Genomic DNA, 22,785 nt, shown 5'->3' on the forward strand with positions numbered 1-22,785 from the left:
CAAGTAAAATGTTAGTTATAAAATGAAAAATTTTATATAATTTAACTTTGACGGTGTGGTATATTTTGAGAAACATTTTGGTTGACATGGTGCCAATTAATTCTCCAATTAACTAGGCAAATTTGTAAACGGGCTTATCGCCTGAGGGACCAAAGTGCGCGATATATTCAAACTTCCCCTTACTTTACGATATTAATCGTTGTCTCGTAGTTCATGCGTTTGTAGACTTTGCAAAATTCCACCCTTCATTATTCACTCCCCTTTTTTTTTTCTCTTATATTTTTTTTCCTTTTATGAAGACTCTGTTGAGCGGGATAATTTTATTAAATGTGTTGGTGTTAGAGAGAAACTTTATAATATTTTTATTTTAATTTCCGGTTTATTTCCTATCCTGATAAATCCATTAACTTGTTGTGAAATAATAATTTTCAAATGTTATATTTCAAAATGGCCGTAAGGGTGAATTAAAATTAAATTTGATGCCATCTCACGGTAGCGTCATTAACTATTATTTTTGAAAATTGAATTTTTTTTCTAATCAGCATTTTTCTTTTTGATTACATTTTTCTCGATTATAAAAATACACTGGTGTCGAGGTCATGAAAAGTTTTGGATTTTTTTTTGATGCATTTAAAATATAAATATATTTTTTTTTCAATTTTATTTTTATTGCCATTGATTAAAGTCATAATACCATCGGTGTACTTGTTCTATTTATACACGACAAATTGCCAATTGAAATTTAATTGAAATTAGAGAATTGAAAATTTATAAGAATAGGTCAATTAAAATATCATATATAAAATATAATAATAATAATTAAATAATATTAATTTGTACTATGAGATTATATATACAGTTGAGAGATTATTCCAAATGGTCCCGAGGTAGAGATTATTTTATTCTCGTGTGGCAATGCAAAAAGTTAATGCAAAAGACGAAGAGTTCGCGAGGGCAACTATGGCAACAAGGCACACGAAGGAAATGTGAAAAAAAATATATATAAAAGAACAGTATATATAATGCAAAATGAAAGCAAAAAAAAAAAATAAAATAAATGAAATATAAAAAAAACCACAGCGAAGGTTTGTCCTGCCTGGTTGCCATGAGCCAACAACACATCCTGTCTTGTCTTTTTTTTTCTTTTATTTCTTTGTTGAAAAAACTTTTTTAAAATTACATTTTTCCATTTGTTAATTTATTTATATTAAATTTAATTTACTGAAATTTTAATTATTTAATTAATTTACTATATCAACAATTTAATTATCAATATATTAAATTTTCTAATTAACAAAAATCAATTGAAATTAAATGAATTGAAAAATAAAATTTTTGCTCTTTTGTATTTTACAATATTAATTTATTCTACAATGTTTAAATTTTAAATTTACATTATTATTCATGAGTATATATTCTATAATCGATAAATTTATTTATATATAATGTAGATATTAATTTTTTTTTTTAAATTATACAAGAGCATTATTGACAGAGTAGAGCTGTGAATTCACTTCCCGTTTGGCCGGTAATTACCTTCCTAATTTCCTGAAAATATCTTTGGTATTGTAATATTAAGATAGCATAAAGTTGAAAGAGAAAGAGAAGAGTATACTGACTTGACTAATATTGACACAATGTGATATAAAATTACACCAGAACGGAAAACATAATTTATAAAAAAATTAAAAGAATTAAAAACAATAGTAAATTTGGTATGTATGCATATAAAATATATAAAGGGTCTTTGTCTTTAATATAAATAAAAATATATAAATTAACAAAGAAAATAAAGATTGCATCAGAAAGTGGTTTGCATGCATATATGTGTGAGTGATGCACCTTCATCGAGGTCCGGTATTCATCGCGTAGAGCAAGTCATCGCACCCTGACGCGAGACAAAGGAACACGTTGGTGGTTAGCTTCAAGACCAAATGCATGCACTATATATATAACTTGAAAAATTTTACCTTTCACATATAAATATATATTTTAAATGTTGTTTATTTTTCTCATTTGTAACTATACATTTTAAGTTACAAAAAAAAATACAAACAAAATGAAAAATTGTTCAAATAAATTTTCAACTTGACAATATTTTAAAATAAAAAAAAAACTACATAATTGAGCTATGAAAAAAAATTGCGATAATTTTCCAGTTGATCGCCTGTAATTGAAAAAGATGAAGGAAAAAAAAAATAATAAAGATAAAGATAACTATCCAAAGAAATTCCCACAGGTCAATATTTTTTTTTCTATTTTTTTGCAGCAAGACTGAGGAAAATTCCCACGCATTTCACCTCTTCTTCTTTTACTCGTGAACCAAAGTGAATCCTCCCTAGGCATGATATTATTATCATCATCATTCTGGCTATGATGATTTTTTATTTTGTATTATTTGTTCTATTTTTATGATTATTTTTATTATTTTAAAAATGCGGAAACGCGCGCGTGAGGCGTCAGTGAGTCTCCAGGGTTTCTACTTGGTAGACACGCTTGATTGCAGTGGCATGAAATTGTATATATCATATATTTTTTTATTTTATGTATTATGCATATATATATGTGAAGAATTCATTGCGTGTGTAAAGGGAAAAAGGTGTTATTGTGTAAAAATATGAGTAAGATAGAAAATGCATATGGGGGATTATCCTTGATAAGATCGCGTGCAGTATATTCATCTAGATGTATGTATATCGTTTACACGAGACACAACATTACTCACATAATCACATTGCTTATAAATTTTTACTTTTTTATTTAGTAATTTTTTTTACCTTTTTTAGCATACTGCTGTTTTATTTTTTCTCTTTATAAAGGGACAAATATGCCCACTAGACAAGCAATTTGTTGTTAAACACACAGACATGTAATCAACATAGTATTTATTTTTCAAGCTCTTGTAATATATTGAATATATCGTGTCAATTTATATTCTCAAACTGCTAACTTTATGCTTCTCATCCATAATTTGTCTATGCATTTCACATCGAGTTTTCTGAAAACTCATGAATTTTTTGTTGATACACTTGGAGGTCAATATCTTGAAGACTATTTTAAAATTACATTTCAACATTTTAAATTTAACATACAGGAAAAAAATATATATTCAGTTTCAGCTGAATAATTTAGTATTCATTTTTTTTTTCTTTTGAATATTTTACGTTCAATTTATTGATTGCAGGTTATATTTTTTTTATTTTTTAATTCACTGTGATTTAGTTAATAAATTGATGAATATATTTAGTATATTTGTGATTGATTTTTTAGTATTTTTTAAATATAGTTTTGTTTCTTTTTATTATATCGTGATGACTGCGGTAAATGCAAGATAATTTTAAAAAGGGTGGCTATTTAAATAGTTGAGTCATGAAAGTCCATAGTATAAAGAAATTTTTAAAAAGATTTTATCAATTTTTTATGTATTAATTGCATTTATTTACCAACAGTTAAATTATAAACAAAAATTTGATTTAAAAATTAAATTTTACTGTTAATTTTTCAAAATTTAGATAATTATTTTCAACTTGAATATTGGTTGTAAATTAATAGATTATTGCTAATAAATAGTATTATCTAATAATGACTTTTAAAATGGTTTTAGTATGAAAATTCATACGATAAAGATAATCAATTGGAATTTGCAATTAAAATATTTAAATCTAATGAAAGATTAAATCAATGACCCACAATAATATATTTAGTAATTATATTGTTAAATGTTAAATCAACAAATTTATATCTAAACTCAATTTTAAATACAATTATAATAAACATTACAATTTTACTAAATTTAGATGATAATATTTTTTATTTTTCCAATATTGTTATTTTGCTAAAGCAATGTAAATTATTCATGCTTGAATAAATTTATTTTCATTGTTATATATTGCACACTAAAATTACATTTAAATGTTTGAATATGTGTGTTCATGTTGGTTAACACAAACGAAATATTGATTTTTATAAAATCGACAAGAATTTTAGCTTTGCTATGTCAAATAATTATTTTCCAATGAAAAACATTGTCAATAAAATGATAAAAAAAAAAAAAGAACAAACAGAAAGAGAGGAGAGAGAGAGAGAGAGTAAATTAGGAACAAAAATTCTCTCGGGAAATTCAATTCCAATTATTAACAATCAGCGCGAATACAACATCGATGATTTTCAAACCTTGATTTCCAATATTGTCACTCGATATAATAAAACCACGCCTATTATTATTTTTTTTTTTATTCTTTTTGAAACCTGCGTAAAGTAAAGCCTTTGATCAATTTCCATTTGCATCATATCTCTAATTTGATTGACCCAGAAAACACTGAAATTACATGTCAAATTTGTGATCAGTATAATTTTTTATTTCTTTTCCAATTATTTCACAACGATAAATAACTTTCATCATAATAGTTGAAGCAAAAAAAAAAATGAATAACAAAATTATTTATCAACTTGAATGTGGTATTGACAATATTGTTGAAATATAAAAGATAAATTTAATCTATTTATTATTCATTGAACACAATATAATTTTATCTGGTTAACATTGTAATTTGTGTTTTATATGAAAAATTATAACAGAGACTATTGTTTTCAAGTCAATCTCAAGTCTCAAGTTCACCTTCAACCTATCAAATAGAAAATAACGACAAATATATTTATACGTGGATCAATATCACTGGGGTTAGCTTAATTGTTATCCAAGATTGTTGGCACGCGTCAAGGTTATCACTATTATTTTTTGAATATTAAAACGACAAAGTAAAAGTCAAATTTATTCACCTTATTACATCAAAAACTAAAAATACACTTGCGTCATTTTAGATATATAAAAATACAAATTGAAAAACATAAAAAGGTTATTTATAAATATATTATAATAATGTATATTTAATTTTTTATATTTATTTAATTTTTAATAATAATTTAATTTTTAATTTTTATTTGTTATTTTTATTAATTTATATATTTTTTTCTTTTTTTTACAGTTTTTTGTGTTAGAGACTCCACTGACGTAAGCAATTTGTTTTAATTAAATTCTCAACAATATTAACTAGTTGATGAGATCAGGTTAGAAACGACCAAGACATCAGCACACAGATGTTTCATTGAGCATAAGCTTTTACCCTTATATCATACTTTACGATCCTCACTTGACAGCACGACCTGAATGGCATATAAATTAGTAAATTATTAGTCTTTCATCTACTCAATAATTTAACAAAATAAAAAAATAAAATCAACATCTAGAAAATTAAAAAAAAAAAAACAAAAAAATCTCAAGAATAAATAGAAAAAAAAAGCTCAAGTTGTCATACTTTAATATATTTTTTTTATCTCATTTTATAATTTAAAAAAAATTATAAAACAAATGTGATAATTTAAGATTATAATAAATAACATTTAATAGTTTTTTTTTTTTTAATTATTTTTATTCGTTGAATAAGCAATAGTATTGCTGCTTATATTTGACATAAATATCTTGGAATTTTTTATTTTCTTTATGACTACATATCACGCAAAAAATATAATATAAAAAAAAAAATAAAGCTCTATATTGCTCGTGGTATATACAATTTCCCTCTTTGAATTATTATTTTTTTTTTTATTCGGATATACTTTTATATAAAAAAAATATTTCGTCAAAACTTCAAACAAAGTAACCCTAAATTTTATAGCATTCCTCAGGGATAAAAATCGAAATAAATTATATTTTTATTTTCTTGGATTGAAATTGTTATGCTACTATCACCACGAATGACGGCTTTGAAGGGATGAAATTTATCGTTAACACTGACCAACACGAATCATTTATTCCCTCGAAAATATATCGAATTTATATATTTTTTTTTATTTCACCACAAATATTTCAATGAATGAGATGAACTTTTTTTCTTCTTTTTATTTTTGTTAGGAAAGAATTTTATATGTGACGCTGGTTTTTATTGATTTGTCGGTACGGAGGGTCTAATTCGAGTTTTTTTTTTTTTCCCTCTTACTTCCGGGACCGCACCCTCGCAGTTAGTTTTATTTTTTTTTCCGTATTTTTTTGAATTACAATTCCCTGTTGTGTCTTAACTTTTTCCCTACTATAAATTCCTAGATCCAATTCATCTAAGTACCCTATAAGTTGTGTCGTAATCTGTTCTTGATTACAAAATGACGGTTATCATTATTGTTTATTTGACAATTTTGAGGCTAGGCCTAACGAAAAGAAAAAAAAAAAACAAAAAAACCATCAATTATATTTCGTAGATTTAAATATTTTCAATGCCATATTATTTTTACAAAAATAAATTTAATATATATACACAAACGGATGTATGTAATTTCATAATGATAAATGATATCAAAAATCTTTTAAGACAATAAAGAACCCTCATGTTTTTATTCAGCATCTCAAGAGATGCGTCTGAAGTTGATAGCGATTTCCTTACAAGCAGGCATATTGTTCATTACATTTAATGATGCTCCAAGTAAAAGAAAAAAAAAATAATATCTATATAAAATACACAAAGGCCATCAAAGAAAAGAAAAGGAAAAATATTGTCAAAATATATCCGGAGAATCTTGGAGCATACGACACCCAAATTGATACGAAGTTTAGTAAGTGACAATGATGGTCTTTCCCCTATTGCATTACATCGTATTACACAGAAAAATACTTAGTCATTATGAGGGGTTGCACGTTTGTCAAATCGACCGGGTGTACAATTCATTAAACGCAAATTATTTCAATTTCATTATTTATTTTCTATTTATTTTCTATTAATAATAATCGAAAAATATTATTAGCTACCCAAATTAATTCGTCATAAATAATGTAAAAAATAATTGCCGAAAATATTAGCTAATTAAACTGTTAAAATTATTAAATAAAATTGAAAGTATATTATAATTTTTAATATATATTTTCAGGGGCATTTATATACATACATTTGGTCTTGTTCATTGACCTCACTGAGGTCTCTCTTCGTGGCGCGAATTAATCGTTAATGCTACAGGTGTGCCAACCGACAAACGATAAACTATATTTCACAAATCTAGCTATTTTATTCACGCTTATACTTATCCTATACTTTCTATGAACACGAAATAATAATAAATCATCAAATGATGAAATTTTTTTTTTTTTTTCAATATTTCATTTATGTATCTATTATTATTTTCAACATCATTACACAATTTTATTTTTTATATATTAATGGATTAAAATAAAAAAGAAAAATTTAGCTGTTATTTAGTTGGTTATATTTTTTTTTATTTTTTATATTATTAAGTCTGCTTGTGTCTGTTGATATGATAAAATAAAAGTCAAATGGTTCAACTGGTTATATATGTGACGACCTCTCGTTCGAGTGACTCACTTGGTTGATGACACAATTTTTTTCCGGAAGTACTATTTGCTGCTGTCAATGACACATAACGCAAATATCTGTATATTATCGTAAAACTAATTTTTTATTTTATTTTCTCAAGTCTTTGAAGAAATAAAAAAAAATAACAGATGATTATCATTTTTTTAGATATGAATACTAACAATATAATTATGAAATTTTTTTTTTTTAAATAATAAATAGTATTCATATTTTTTATTGACAAATCAATAGAGCTTTATTTCGATTAGGAGTGCTCGATGTCCGCGTGGTGACCTTCTGTTGATGTATAGCTTGATGAGTACAGTGACCTCAACATGACTAACACGAGTACTCATAAACTTTTTTTTTTTCTTCTCTTTTCATCATAAACATCGTTTGAATCACTTTTTTTTTTCTCTTCGTTATTTGTATTGTTAGTATATTTTTTTTTTTTTATTGTCTCATGCCTCATTCACGCTATCAATGGCACACCCAAAAATAAATTAACAAAAAAGAAATTCAAGCAAATCAACTTCCTCATAACTCGTAAAATTTTTATATTTTATTTTTTTGCGGTAGAATAATCATTCAGTATCCGGAAACACTTCGATATTCGCAGTATTGTCTCTACACTTTGCTCGGCTTTGTCGGAATATTATTCGCTCGGGATGTCACGGTTTCATAACGCTGGAAAATTCAGGGCTGATCAGTGGTTCTCACTTTAAATTTATCAAATTTAAAAAGCGAAAATTGATCCCTAAATTACGATTAATATACCCTAATAAATATTTAAAAGAAAATCAATAAATTATTTACTTTTCTGTTGAAATTTTTGTAAATATTTATTATTATTTAAATTAAATTTCCTACGTTTGTTTTTTTTTCTAAAATAAATTTCAAAGATAATTTTATTTGTTTAATTTATTATATAAAAAAAATATTGCTTTATTTTTTATGTTAAATTCAAATTTTACCTAAATTTTCATTTTTAAATTTAACTTTTTTCATTATGAATTTTTTAAAATTTAAAAGTCTTTAAATTACATTCTATGATGAAACTTGAGTTAAATGGAAATATCAGGATTTTTCGAGAACATATACAGCATAATATTTTTTTTTTTTTTGTCTGTATGTATTAAAGTGAGGGTACAATATCGATCCACTGGCAGCTGGTTGTGTCTCGTTATTCCTGCTGCTACCCTTTCGCTTTCCACTCAATCCCCCACTATTTTATTATTATCTATTATTATTTTTTTTTTTCATTTTTTATTATTTTATATTTTTCCCACCATTTACATTAACTTGCAAGTCGCAATGATATTTTTTACTAACTTTTATCAACAAATTCTAAACTCACTCATTAATTTAAATTTGATTATTTTTCAAATCTCAATTACTTGTTTAATATTTATTCTATTGATTATGAAAATTCATATTATAAAATTATAAAAAATATAATTATCAAACAGCAGCCCTAGAGATATAGATTGAATAGGTTCTAGTTTGTTGAATTGTATGGTCAATAAGTTATATTCAACTTGAGTCTCTAATCATGGTTCGTCAGTCTGCTAATGACTTTGATGATAATTAGATGTCATGTACAATTGATTTTCTGGCTTGTCATTGGAAATGTGTCTGTATTTGCATTCTGCATATATATCAGATAAAAAAATAGCATACAATGTAGACTTTCAATAGTAAATAAATGACAACAGCTTTCATGCAGAGAAAAACATAAATTTTAAAAATTCAAAACAATTATTTACATGAAAAATATTTAATTAACATAATGTCTATTTAATTATATAACAATTCATGAGTCTAAAAACCTTTCACTTTCCATTATGTAAAATTAAAAAAAAAAAGAAAAAAAAAGCTATTGTTTGTTTTTGTATTTAAAATAAGCTAATTATATGTGTAGCTGGCTATACAGGACTATTATAAAATATATAAAATATAATCATGTGGTAGTACAAAAAAGGGGATGATGCATCAAAGGGTTGATATGGTTGACAACCACCCTTCCTTTGTGACGACGCTTTAATTATTTTATCTCAGTCACACTTGTATATATAATTTTGAAAACTGTGTGTATGTGTGTTGGGTTTGTTGAACGATTCCCTGTTGCTATTGAGAGTGTGTCGCCACCGGTTTCCCACCGATTCCAATTTTGCAGACTCAGCCCTGGTTTCCCTTTACCGCTCTTACCGCACCGTTATGCTCGTGTACAGACCGGCCAAAAAGGGGGCTGGTGACGGTCGATGCGGCGTTACCATGACAACCAGACGCGTTGTTCACAGGGCTGCATTTCAAACGACAACGAATATAGGGGGTTGAATCTAGGGGTTTTAATATATAAGGGAAAAAGAGATAACAATATTCAAAAATGAAAGGGAACCATAGGAATAAATGCAAGACCAATACTTTTCTCTCACGTTTGTCTCATTTTATCCAACGTTGACTTGGACATGTTGCTTTGTTTGTTTCATTTTTTTTTTTTATCATTCTATCCTTTTTTTTTTTTTTAACTTGACTCATCTCTTTCAAATGTACAAAAGTTGAGGGTTGAAATTACTTTGTCCGGGCAACAGTCAAAGCTTGCACGAAAACTAAATCGATTCGTCGGAAAAAAATAATGCTCTAACGCGTCGAGGTTATGGTCCATGCTATCAAGGTTCTTTCTGAATATTCAAGGTCGAGGTGAAATGATATATATAAATTTACATGTCGTATTTATTTGCTTTTTGATTAATACTCAAAATTTATTTAAATATTTTTTATTATGTATGGAGTTTGAATTTTTGGTGAACGAGTAAATTGTTGAGGTAAAAAAAAATTAATATACATATTATCAACACTATGTCAACGTACAGCTGTTGACATGTCAGTTAAAATCAATATATACAAACTGCAGTAATTTATGAACACTCAAATGAATAGACAGTTCAACTAAATACAATTTTTTTTTTATCAAATTTCTATTGATTAATCAACCTTGCATTGACAAAACTACCCTGACTAAACGTCCAACTTTTTAATACACAAAAATAAAATTAAATTATAAATTTTATAACTAAAAAAAAAAAACTTTCAAACAGAACAAAGACGATCGATTAATATAGTGCGTCGTACGTGAAATTGATTCCATTAAAAAAACTTGTCACGAATTTGATTAAAAATTCTTGAAAAAAAAAAAAAAAAAGGAAATTAAATAAATAAAGTCAACAACACTTATGTTTTTATCGATTCGATAAATTTATTTAACATTTATTTTCAAAAGAAAAAAATATATGTATGTCTATATTTTTTACATACTTATTTAGACTTGACTCGAATCGATACCCGCATATATTAGGCTCACATTTATACGCACACAAATCCATACAGAGACAATATAATACTGAGGTAAATTTCCATGACGATACTCAGATCATGCAACGTAAATTTAAGCTAAATATAATTCATAAAATCCCTATATAAAAATGAATAAAGCATTATATGACACTGCAGTATTTTTTGCTCTCAAAATGACTCTTGTACTTTTTTTTTTTTTTGATGTATGAGTAAATATAAATAATAGTGTATGAGTGCCCTTGTCAAGGTCACAATAAACAACTACAAAATTGGCCCGGGTAGGTGCCATATGGCCGTTGATATATTAAATAGATACATTGACGTTAAAAAAATATCGTTAAATTGTGATAGCTCTAATGTTGCCAACTGCCACAAGTTAACAAGCACAAAAAAAAAAATCTAGAAATTGAAAACGTCAGAGAGAGAGAAGGAAATGCGACATGTTAAATCTGTACATAAATTTTAAAGCTATATATCTCACTTTCATACAGGAAAAATCAATCGATATAACTGCCAGTGCCGACGTCACGCACTTTTTTCTCCACTGTCATAAAAGTTATTAAACAATTTTTTAAATATATTTCATCGATCCATTAATAATATTTCGTAATAATTTTTTAACAATCATATTATCAATTTTTTTTTTAGCAAAAATAAATATAATAATAATTTCAATTTGTAAAGAAAATGCTTGATTGATTAGTGGAAATGTTTGTAATTCAAAAATAAAACTGTCGGTTAAAGATATTTGAAATAAAAATAAAAACAATATAAAATACCACAATTGCGTCATTAGGGTGAGGTAGTCCATTTACGTTGTTATGTAATTTTATTCTTTTTTAAAAAAACTAATCTTCAAAGCTTCAAGCACAGCTTTATGTACTTGTAAATTATAATATCACTCAAGTTGAAATAGGACAACTTTTTCTGGTTAAAATTTTGAATTTTTATGTTTTAAAAAACACGTAATTTAGTAACTGTCCTCACACATAATCCAGTTTCAGGTTGTCGGATTCAAGAATTTCTGAGAGTCACAACGAGTCAGTTATATAGGGACGAGTCAGTTATATATATTTACCTTGGTCAGGCAGTTAAACGAGTACACTACCCCCCTGTCGTGACAGAGTAAAAAAAAAAGTGACAAAGCACACTATAATTTATGCAAAGATTGTGACATTTAATGCACTTCACATCTGCGTTTAACTTTGTGAATGACTCTGAATAGAATTAGGGTTAATTTGCAGTTTTTTTTTTTCATATTTTTTTTTTTTTGAATATACTGTGGGATAATATTAAGATTTTCAAGTATTATAGAAACGTGATTTGAAAAAACTCGTAATTTTTTTGTTCAAATTTTTTTTTTCAAGACTAATACAATTGTAAAATATTAAATTTCAATTTCCCTACACGGTCTCTGGGGCTATACGAGAGGTTAAACTTGTACTACTTTTCAGTGGAAATAAAGTACCTCGTTTGTTTTCTTTTTTTTCAATTTAATATTGCAGATATCACTGGAAAAAAAAAAAGTAGTGATGTTTTTTAAATTTTTATTTTTTAGTATTTCGTAACTGGGGTGGAATACATTCTCACATAGGAGATAGTAGTACTGTAGCATTAAAAAAATGTCAAATTTCAACAGAATTTAAATTAGTGGAGTCTGCACCATTCTCACTAACACGTTGGAAAGAAGAAAGAAAATTACAACACTAAAAGATTTCACTTGCAAAAGTGCTCTTTGCAATCAATGCTATGTATGCAACTAAAAATAAAAGTATTTTTCAAGAACTACGATGCTCGACGAAGCACGAAACGCGTTGACTTCATATCAGCTTGTTGCATCAAAATTCCCTCACGAAGGCTAAAAGTCTTCCGAACATTCGCACAAACAGATATTCAATTCTCAGTATAACAACCAACACTGTAGTATATAAGTACCACCGCAGTTGTACAGAGTTCATCTGTGTTTCTTCATGAAGATCAAGGTCCCATCGATAAATCCATTGTGTTAACAAAAACCATTGAAATATATATTTATTATTTTTTCATCTCATTGTCACTGTAAATTTTCTATTTTTCAATCTCATGCTGAAATTGCATCACAAATTATTTTAACATGCCACACAAGAATTCATGTTGATGGTAAAAAAAAATAAAAAAATATAATGGTTATATATATCCAAGTAACAATAAGAGAGTTTAAAAAAAAAGTAAAGAGAACGATAACCTTGGTAATGCGCAGACATGACCTTGGTCTTTGGCCGCATGCATTTATTCTTTGCTTGTCCCTCGAAGCAGGATACGTTGTCGTCGTTGTTGTTGGTGCACTCGGGTGAAACATGACCACGCTACCAAGAGCGATTTAATTAGAGGGTTCCGAAGATACGAGAGAATAATAGTACATATAGTTATAAAGACAAGACAGTGACTGAGAAAATACAACACGTTGTTAGCCCTCACGTGAAGAATTGTCCTTGAATGTCAAAATTGCATTTATCCATTTGTGTATATGTATATACCTAGCTAGACTTGATAATTTTAATTTTTGTTTTTAATAAATTAAAAAAATATATAAAGATGTCATGTAATATAATTAATAATGTATTATTATTTTTGGTTTTCTAGGGATGCCTGTTGACTGAAGATGGCCTCCCCGACACCCTCGTTGGAATCACGTGCAAATTCCCTTGGCTCCCTGGTATCACTATCTCCGGTGACCGTGAGTGGGAGCTCACCACCAGCAAGTGACTCTGCAATCTGTGACGTTGACAGTTGTGATATCTGCCTGGATTCAGGCAAATCAAGTGACGGATCTTGTCTTTGTCGTACTGGACGTGGTGTAAGGTGTACTGGTTGTAAATCAACTGAATCAGACGCTGTTGCACGTTGTTTTGATTGTGCAAATTTTCTTTGTCCAAATTGTGTTATGGCACATCAATTTATGCATTGTTTTGAGGGACACAGAGTATTAAATCTTGGTGAATCTAAAATGGATTCAAATAATGAATCAAGAACAAATTTAGTTATTAGTGGTACAAATGGAACAAATGGTGAAAAAGCATTATATTGTCCACGTCATAAAACTGAATTACTTAAATTTTTTTGTCGTACATGTTCTGTACCAGTATGTAAAGAATGTACATTAACTGATCATCCAAATTCAGTACATGATTGTGCACATATAGCTGAAGCTGGACCACAACAACTTGAAGCAATTAGTCGTGTTGTTGGTGATTGTAGAATTAAATCAACTGAAATAAGAACAGCTGTTAAAGCTGCTGATCATAGTGCTGCAAGATTACAAGTACAATATCATAAAGCACAAAATGAAATAAATGATACATTTCAATTTTATCGTTCAATGTTAGATGAAAGAAAACAAGAATTATTAAAAGAACTTGAATCAGTATTTTCAGCAAAACAAATATCACTTGGTGTTGGTACACAAAAAGCCAATGAAACAGCTGATAAAATTCAACAAACATGTGATTTTGTTGATAAGCTAACAAAATATACAACTGTTACTGAAGTGCTAATGGTTAAAAAATTATTAGATGCTAAATTACAAGCATTAATGAATTATACACCTGAAATTCCAACACAATCTGCTGATTTAGAATTTGTTAGTAATTATCAAGCAATACAAGTTGGTGTTAGAAATACATTTGGTTATGTAAGAAGTAGTTCTGATAATAATAATGTTGGTCCAAGTAAACAACCACCAATTGCAAGACCAACAGCATTATCAAGTAATGGAAGTAGTAGTAATGCAAGTAGTGGTCCAGGTTCAGCTGGTTCATTGGGTGGTTTATTATTAGACAGACCATACAGTAATGGACTTGTATCAACAAATTCAAATTCAAATTGTAATTCATCAACATCACCACCATCATATGAAAGTAATTTAATATCAAAAAGATTTAGTTCAGCAAATAGTCTTGGTCCATTTTCAACAACAATGACTGATATTAATTTAAATGGCATGAATAATCCATATGAAAAATGGAGCAATGGTGGAAGTGATAATTACAATGTAACATCAAATGATCATTTTTCAATGCCAAATAATAATGTACAAGCTTCTGATTCTGTACTTGATTTAACATCAAAACTCATGTCAGCTGCATCAATATTTCCACCAAAATCACAAATTAAAAGACAAAAAATGATATATCATTGTAAATTTGGTGAATTTGGTGTTATGGAAGGACAATTTACTGAACCATCTGGTGTTGCTGTTAATGCACAAAATATTATTGTTGCTGATACAAATAATCATAGAATTCAAATATTCGATAAGGAAGGACGTTTTAAATTTCAATTTGGTGAATGTGGTAAAAGAGATGGTCAGCTACTTTATCCAAATCGTGTTGCTGCTGTACGTCCATCTGGTGATATTATTGTTACTGAACGTTCACCAACTCATCAAATACAAATATACAATCAATATGGACAATTTGTACGTAAATTTGGTGCAAATATATTACAACATCCAAGAGGTGTTACTGTTGATTCAAAAGGTAGAATTGTCGTTGTTGAATGTAAAGTTATGAGAGTTATAATATTTGATCAAACTGGTAATGTTTTACAAAAATTTGGCTGTTCAAAACATCTTGAATTTCCAAATGGTGTTGTTGTTAATGATAAACAAGAAATATTTATCAGTGATAATCGTGCACATTGTGTTAAAGTATTTAATTATGAAGGTACTTATTTAAGACAAATTGGTGGTGAGGGTGTTACAAATTATCCAATTGGTGTTGGTATTAATTCAGCTGGTGAAATATTAATTGCTGATAATCATAATAATTTTAATTTAACAATATTTACACAAGATGGAGCACTTGTATCAGCACTTGAAAGTAAAGTTAAACATGCACAATGTTTTGATGTTGCACTTATGGATGATGGATCAGTTGTTCTTGCAAGTAAAGATTATCGTCTTTATATTTATCGTTATCTACAAGTTGCACCAATTGGCATGTAGAGACTTGACCGCAATCATTGTGTTTATTTAAAAACAAATAATACACGATGGTGCAATACAACAAAATGTCATTATAAAAAATCATTATCAAGTCACAATATTGAAGAAACAATCTCAAATACATCAACTACAAATTCATGATGATTTCGTTCATCATCAGCAAATTATTATCAACGAGAAACATCGCCATTAAAGTTACTCATCAAATCGCCTCCAAGATGAACAACTTCTTCAATTATTAGATACACACAATAACTATTAACTAAAACAAGAAAAAATTTTAAAAGAAAAAAAAATGAAAAAACTAATTACCAAGTGAATGAAGCGAGTGATATTAGGGTTTTATAGTCTTGAGAGATTGGTCGTTATTCTCCCTGACACACGCACAAGAGAATACTTTTTTTTTTCATTTAGTTTTTTTTTTTTTTTCTATTTTTTCCTTATATATATATATTAATATTATTATTTTTTTAATTTGAAGAATAAGATAATATGAAAAAATATGTTGAAGAAAGATTAAACTTGAGGCGGACTCGGGAAAAAAAAAGGAAAATACTTTAACCGAGATTAAAAAACAAAAAAAAAAAAAAAAAACAAAAAAATAAAAAAAAAAAAATCACGTACACATTTGCGCGAAACTTACTTGTTAATGTTGTTATAACTGAAAATACTGTTGTTGTTGTTTAGTTGTAGAGCTCGCCGCCGCTAGTCACTTTTTTCCCTGCCCCTTTTTTTATGATTCACCGTGTTTTATCATCAACCTGACTTTTACAATTCTCCACTTAAAAATCGACAAACATTTTCCAAATTTTCTTTATCACAAAGTTAAATTTACCAAAAATCAAATTTGATTTTTCATTTCATCAATCCATTATAACGAAACTTTAATTAATTTTTCATTCGAAAAAAAATTAATAACACAAGTGGAAGAAAGCATAAAATTAAATCATATAAATTTGGTTAAAAAAAAAAAAAATCTTGTTAATTAGATTTTTTTTTTTTTTCTGTTGTCAATCATCAAGTGGAAAAACTCTCTTGGCGTGTTTTTCTATTTCTAATTTCACCCTAAAAGTCCTCCTCATTCAGCTATCAAGCCCGTTCGTTATTCTCGTTAGTTTTTTTTTTTTTTTATATCATCTCTTTAAATATTTTTAATATTTCGAAAAAATAATAATTATGTTGTGAAAACCTCTTGATAACTCTGCACTCGGTGAAAATAGCATTTAATTTAATTAATAATAAAAAATTAAAATAAAAAAAATAATTAGATGGTTGTGTTTTTCGATAGCCCACGAAAAAAGAAAAAAAAAAAAACAACTTGTTATATTTTTTAATTCTGTGCAGAGTAATTCTACGATATGTTTTAAAATATTTGAGGAACCGATTATTGTTAATTTTTTTTTAAATGAATATTAAAATAATTACGTCATCATTATTGAGTTCCTCTAGAAACGCATCGATTTTTAGTCGTCGTTAATGCATTTCTAATCCCAGTTTGTTTATTGATAATATTATTTACAATTTGTATTTCTATTTCTTTTTTTTTTTTTACTCGTTAAAAATGTTATACCTCGGATATAAGCCCTTGACAAATACGGTGATTCAATCACCAATCCGAGATGTGTATTTTCTTTTTTTTTTTTTTTTTTTGCATTTAGATATTAATAACGAATTAGATTATTTCTAATCAATCGTTAGTGTTTTTTTTTTTTTTCTCGATTTAATTATTATTACTTTTTTAAGATTTATAATATAAATGTTGCATTTTTTGAAGAGAATTTAGATTTTGCACTATAAAAAAAAAAAACTAATATTTTAGTTATAAAAACAAGAAAAAAAAATTGAAAAAAAAATAGACAAGTCTCAATTCTTTTTGGGTTTGCTTCAATTTTTTTTTTTTTTTCTATCAACCGCAATAAACGCGGTTTGTTTGTTTGTTTTTTTTTTTTTTTTTTTTTTTTTTACTACGGCTATTATTATTATTTTTTTTTTTCTAATTTTATTATTTACAGTCCATATGTAGTTGTTGTAGTATGTAGTCGTAGTGAATGAAACAAGTACTTTATAAGGTTTGCTCTCAAATTTTTTTATTCATATAAATTATTTGTTTGTTTTTTTTTTTTTTTTTTTCTTTAATTTTATTTGACAAAAGAAAATTCTATTGCCTGTAATTTTCACAATTTATTAGTGTATAATAAATTTTGTATTTTCTTGTTTTTTTTTTCAACACCAATTCAGGAATGATCAGTATATACAAATATGAATTATTATAAATATAAAAATTTTTATTTTCATTCAAACCATTCAAACATAGTATTAATATATTTTGTTGGATGGGTCGTTATCGAATTGTCCATAACAATTTGTATCGACTTCATGCATGTTTACTATTTACAATTATTAATTATTATGTATTATTATTGTATTATTATTATTATTATTAATTATTGTATAATTTTTTATTATTCCAACAAGTATGTGTGTCACTGCCGTGGCCTGTTGCGACGAGGGCAATATTATTTTTTGAAAAAAAAAGAAAGAAAGAAAAGAAATCGTTAAAAATTGAAAAAAAAAAAAAAAATTATCTCAAATTTATAATTGGCTAATTAATAAGCCAAAAATAAATTTAAAAAAAAAAGTCAAAGAACAAATTTATTGAGTTTTTTAAATATTTTATTCTTTATATTTCTTTTCTTTCTTTTTTTTTTTTTTTATTTTTAAATTGTAAAAAAAATGTTTAATAAGACTGCGATTGCTAGCTGGTAAAAATTAAATTCCAATTTTATCTCAGTGTATGATTATGTGTTTATTATTTAAAAAAAAAAATTGAAAATAAAAAAAACGAACGAGTTGATTAGAGGACACACAGTGAGAATAAAAAAAATTCATAAACGTAAAATAGTTGAAATTCTACTGAATAAAGACACAGAGTGATATCTCTATTTACTTTTTAATTTTGTTAACGATAAAATGAAAAATAATAATTGATAAAATTACAGAGGGAATAATTCATAAAACAATCGGTATGAAGATTATTATTTTGGTTTTTTATTTGAGTGTTTTGAGTTGACGTGGAGCCTTGATTCAGAGCATCCAAAAATTAATATTAATCTAGACTAATTCCTTCATACCGATGAATTATTATTCTAAAATTTATCAATTTTTTTTTTCCTTTTTTCGTCTTAATATTAAGGTTGCAGGCAACATGAGCATTCACGTAAATTCCGTCAATCTCAAGCCAATCACGTACTTACTTCTAAAACAATTTACAATATTTTTTTTGCTTCTTTTTTTTTTTACATAAACAAATTAATCGCCGACACGTTTGTATTACTATAAATACTCTTGCATTGTTTTTTTTTTTTTTTTTTCTAAATACATAATACATATATTTTTTTTTCAAAGTGAATGTATTTCAACATTGTCTTTGAAATAAAAAATTCCAAAACCGCACAAAAAATTATAGTGAGAAAAAAATTTCAAACACATAGATAACAATAAACAATGCACAAATAAAAATAATAAAAAAAGTGATATAAACAAGTACAGATGATAAATAAACAAACATTTTAGTTATTAAATTTAATAGTTATTAAAATTATCAGTGATTTCACAATAATCATTACATAATTGCACGAGTTGAATAATTTTTTTTCACTTTTTCAATTTGTTATTTATATATATTTACAAGCATGATGTAAGATTTTTTCGTTAATTTTTTTTTTTTACATCATTTAATTGTCATATAAGTTAGATTTTAAAAAATAAAATATATATATTGTTATTATGAAAATTAAAAATTCAGTCAATTTGAAAATTCATGAATCTCTTTGATTAAAAAATTATATCAACAAAAATTTATTACCAGCTAGCTATCGACATCAGACACATTTTAAATGGTCTGAAATATAAAAAAGAAAAAAAATAATAATTAAAATTAATTACATAAGTATATAATGCAAAAAAAAAAATAAAAAAAGCCCAAAAATTTGAAGAAAAAAAAAAAGGAAAAAAAGTTACGCTAGTTGAATTAGTTTAAAAATTTGACAATTATTATTATTATTATTTTTTCTTAGATAATAATACACATAAACAATGATTATCTTCTTTAAAAAGTTTTTTTTTTTTTTTTTTTTGTACTGGTTTGTTAATGTTATTATTATTTTAATTGATAAAACAGAATTGTTCTTAATTTAAATGTAAATCGTATTTTTGTTTGTTTTTTTTTAGTTATTTTTTTGTTGTAAAATGCTTTTTAATAATATTTTTCAGTTCATATTACATGTATTGGTTTTTTTTTCATTTGCATTTTTATTTTTTTACCTTTATCTATTTATTTTTTTCTATGATTTTATTTTATTCCTTTGATTGCACTTTTTTTTTTCAATATTTTTTCAAATTCCCTTCATTTTTTTTTAATAAAAAAAAATCTCCAATCCTTAATCCTTGATTTCCTTGTTCGCTGTGAGGCCAAAGTCGAGTTTAATGATTAAAAAAAATATTAAACTAGCTATTAGTTTAATATTTTTTTTACCAAAATAACTTGAGCAGTGATTACTTAACATTCCATTAATTTGTAATATTTTTTTGAAAACCAGTAGTATTATTTTATTCTAGTCTGCATATATTTATCAGTATTTAATTATAAATATACAAGTATTTTTTTTTTTTGTATATTGAATGCATTTTTCGTGTGTGCTGATTTTCATTCCAAGTTTTTTAATTTGCTGTGACAAGTAAGTGATCAAGTAGATTTTATGTTTATATTTATCATAATTTTTTTAGTCATATAAAATTTAATTACATAATAATTATAATTATCATTTTTAATTATCATTTTCAAATTAAATATAATTTTACGAGTTGAAAGAAACACAACAAAAATAATATTTACACATCTTATTTGTCAAAACTTTGAGGTATCAACAACTAAAATTCATAGAAATAAAAATCGTAATTAAATATCATAAACAAATCGGGTAAAAATGTGTCTACTGACCACAATCAAACACGAGTAAAATTGAAATTTTATCATCATAAAAAAGCATAACAAACAGAGAAATAAAAAATGGACCAAACGACCCCTGTGTATTAATATATCTGCATAAAAATTCATAACACCACTGTGCTGATAAAACATCACACGCCACATGAAAAAATGTGATTAAAAGATTTTTTGTTTTTAAAATAAAACAATAAAAAAAGAACAAACGAGCAAATAACGAAAAACAAAATATAATTCCATCAACTGTATATTTTTTTCGATTAAAAATTTTCTCATATAAAAATAGACAAACAACGGGCTTCTAGCTTATCAATACAGAAAAAAAAAAAAAAAAAATTTACTCCTAAATTTAATCAAAACAAACAGCGGCAATTAAGGGTAGTTTTTTTTTTTTTAAATATCGCTATGATTAAACAATTCTGGCGCAGATAAATTACTGGTTATAACGACTTTTTTTTTTTTTTTTTTTAGGTATTAGCGTTCAAATAGATGACATATATTTTTGTACGTTCGCATGTGTATGTACCGAGGTTACTATATGAATCGCAAAGAGAAAAAAAAAAAAAAAATTAAAATAAATAATCGTGTTTGTGAAATGTTAAGGTTAAGTACCTATATATCTATACGTATTCTATTTTTTTTAATATTAAATTTTTGTTTTAAATATAAAATTAAATTTTAAAAATGCAAATTAAGGTGTATTCTTGTGGCAGTTGATGAGTAGAAATTAAAGCGGTGAACACGGTGACTCGTTAATAATTATCTTCCCGGGCCCAAGTAATGTTTACTTAAAATTGTGATGATGTCAAAAAGAGAAAAAAAAAAAATGAAAAAATAGTGTTACAAACACAAACGTAAAATTTAATCAAAGTTGGAAAGAAAAAAAAAAATTTAAAAGAAGAAAATTTCAAAAAAAAAAAATTATATTGATAAAAAAAAATAATCCATAGCTGGGTTCATATTTTTTAATTATATCAATTCATATTGTTGCATGCTTAGTTATCGTGTAGTGATATCAAATACTCGATTTGAAAAAAAAAAAAAAATATAGTATGTAAGATTATATATTAAAATATATATTATATGATTGAAGTAATTATTATTATTGCCCTTTCAGTGCAAGGGATTGTTTATTAGAATAATACCAAACATAAATTAACAGGTATAATTAATAATAAATCGTGTTAATTCTGTAAGTTAACAGAAAACCGGTGCTCATTTAGAAAAAAAAAACAGAAAATATAGGAGACTGAAGTTACGTCTTTGACATAACTCCATTGCGTTGCTTCAAATTAAAACATCGAAAAAAAAATTTTTAAAAAACTTTCTGTTTCAATCTAAATCACACGTTATTTCACTCTTTTTATTTCATTTTTTTAAATATTTTTTTTGACTATTATCAACGTAATAATACCGCATTATTGAAAAAAGTTGAATAAAAATTATAACAAGAAATCCAGAAAAAAATTCTAAATAATCATTGATTTGGTAATTTTTATTTTGTGGTAGAAAATTTTCATCAGCTCCATTCCTCTAGGCATTAATTATAAAACTAATATTCTTGTAAAAAAAAAAAACATTTATGCACGTGAAATTTATATAATTGAAAGTACGCTCATTAAAACAAAAAAAAACCTGACACAAAAATCTCACCTCACCCTTTTCAACCCGTCTTTTATCTCTCGCGTATTTAAAATTATTTAAAAACCATTAAAACAAACACAGAAATAAAATAATCCCCATGAAGATTGACAACTCATTTTGTTTGGTATAATTTTTTAAAAACTCCCATTTGATTTTGCGCACAAAAGGAGATTAAAACGACGGTTACAATGCAAGAGAAAAAATAATATGAAAAATAAATAACAGTTGAATATATTTAAGTAAAAGAATGCTTTAACCTTCGGTAAGACTGATAAATCAAAGAATTACTGTAAATTGACAAAAAACTATGAAAAAACATGACCCAATAAAAAAGGCTGGTGTAGCGCGTCGACTGTCAAATCACGTTGCATAATATTGACAAACCTGAAAAGATAAAAAAAAAATCATCTAAACAATCAATCAAACTCAAAGTCAAATAAACA

General features: G+C 26.1%; 1 protein-coding gene across 2 annotated transcripts in view; it reads left to right on the plus strand.

Moving 5' to 3' along the window:
* LOC122858781 (brain tumor protein-like) overlaps positions 1-21,446 on the plus strand; it is a 35,094-nt gene extending 13,648 nt beyond the window's left edge. The window contains exons 2-3 of one of the 2 annotated variants that reach the window (XM_044161919.1): positions 4,986-5,011; positions 13,332-21,446. In XM_044161919.1, the coding sequence (XP_044017854.1) occupies positions 13,351-15,693 (2,343 nt within the window). In that variant the 5' untranslated portion in view covers positions 4,986-5,011; positions 13,332-13,350 and the 3' untranslated portion in view covers positions 15,694-21,446. The remainder of the gene's footprint in view (positions 1-4,985; positions 5,012-13,331) is intronic. The other variant, XM_044161918.1, reaches the window with a different exon arrangement.
* The last annotated feature ends 1,339 nt before the right edge of the window (positions 21,447-22,785 follow it).

Source organism: Aphidius gifuensis, linkage group LG6 (genome assembly GCF_014905175.1).
Source record: "Aphidius gifuensis isolate YNYX2018 linkage group LG6, ASM1490517v1, whole genome shotgun sequence".
In the NCBI taxonomy this organism is placed as follows: Eukaryota; Metazoa; Arthropoda; class Insecta; order Hymenoptera; family Braconidae; genus Aphidius; species Aphidius gifuensis.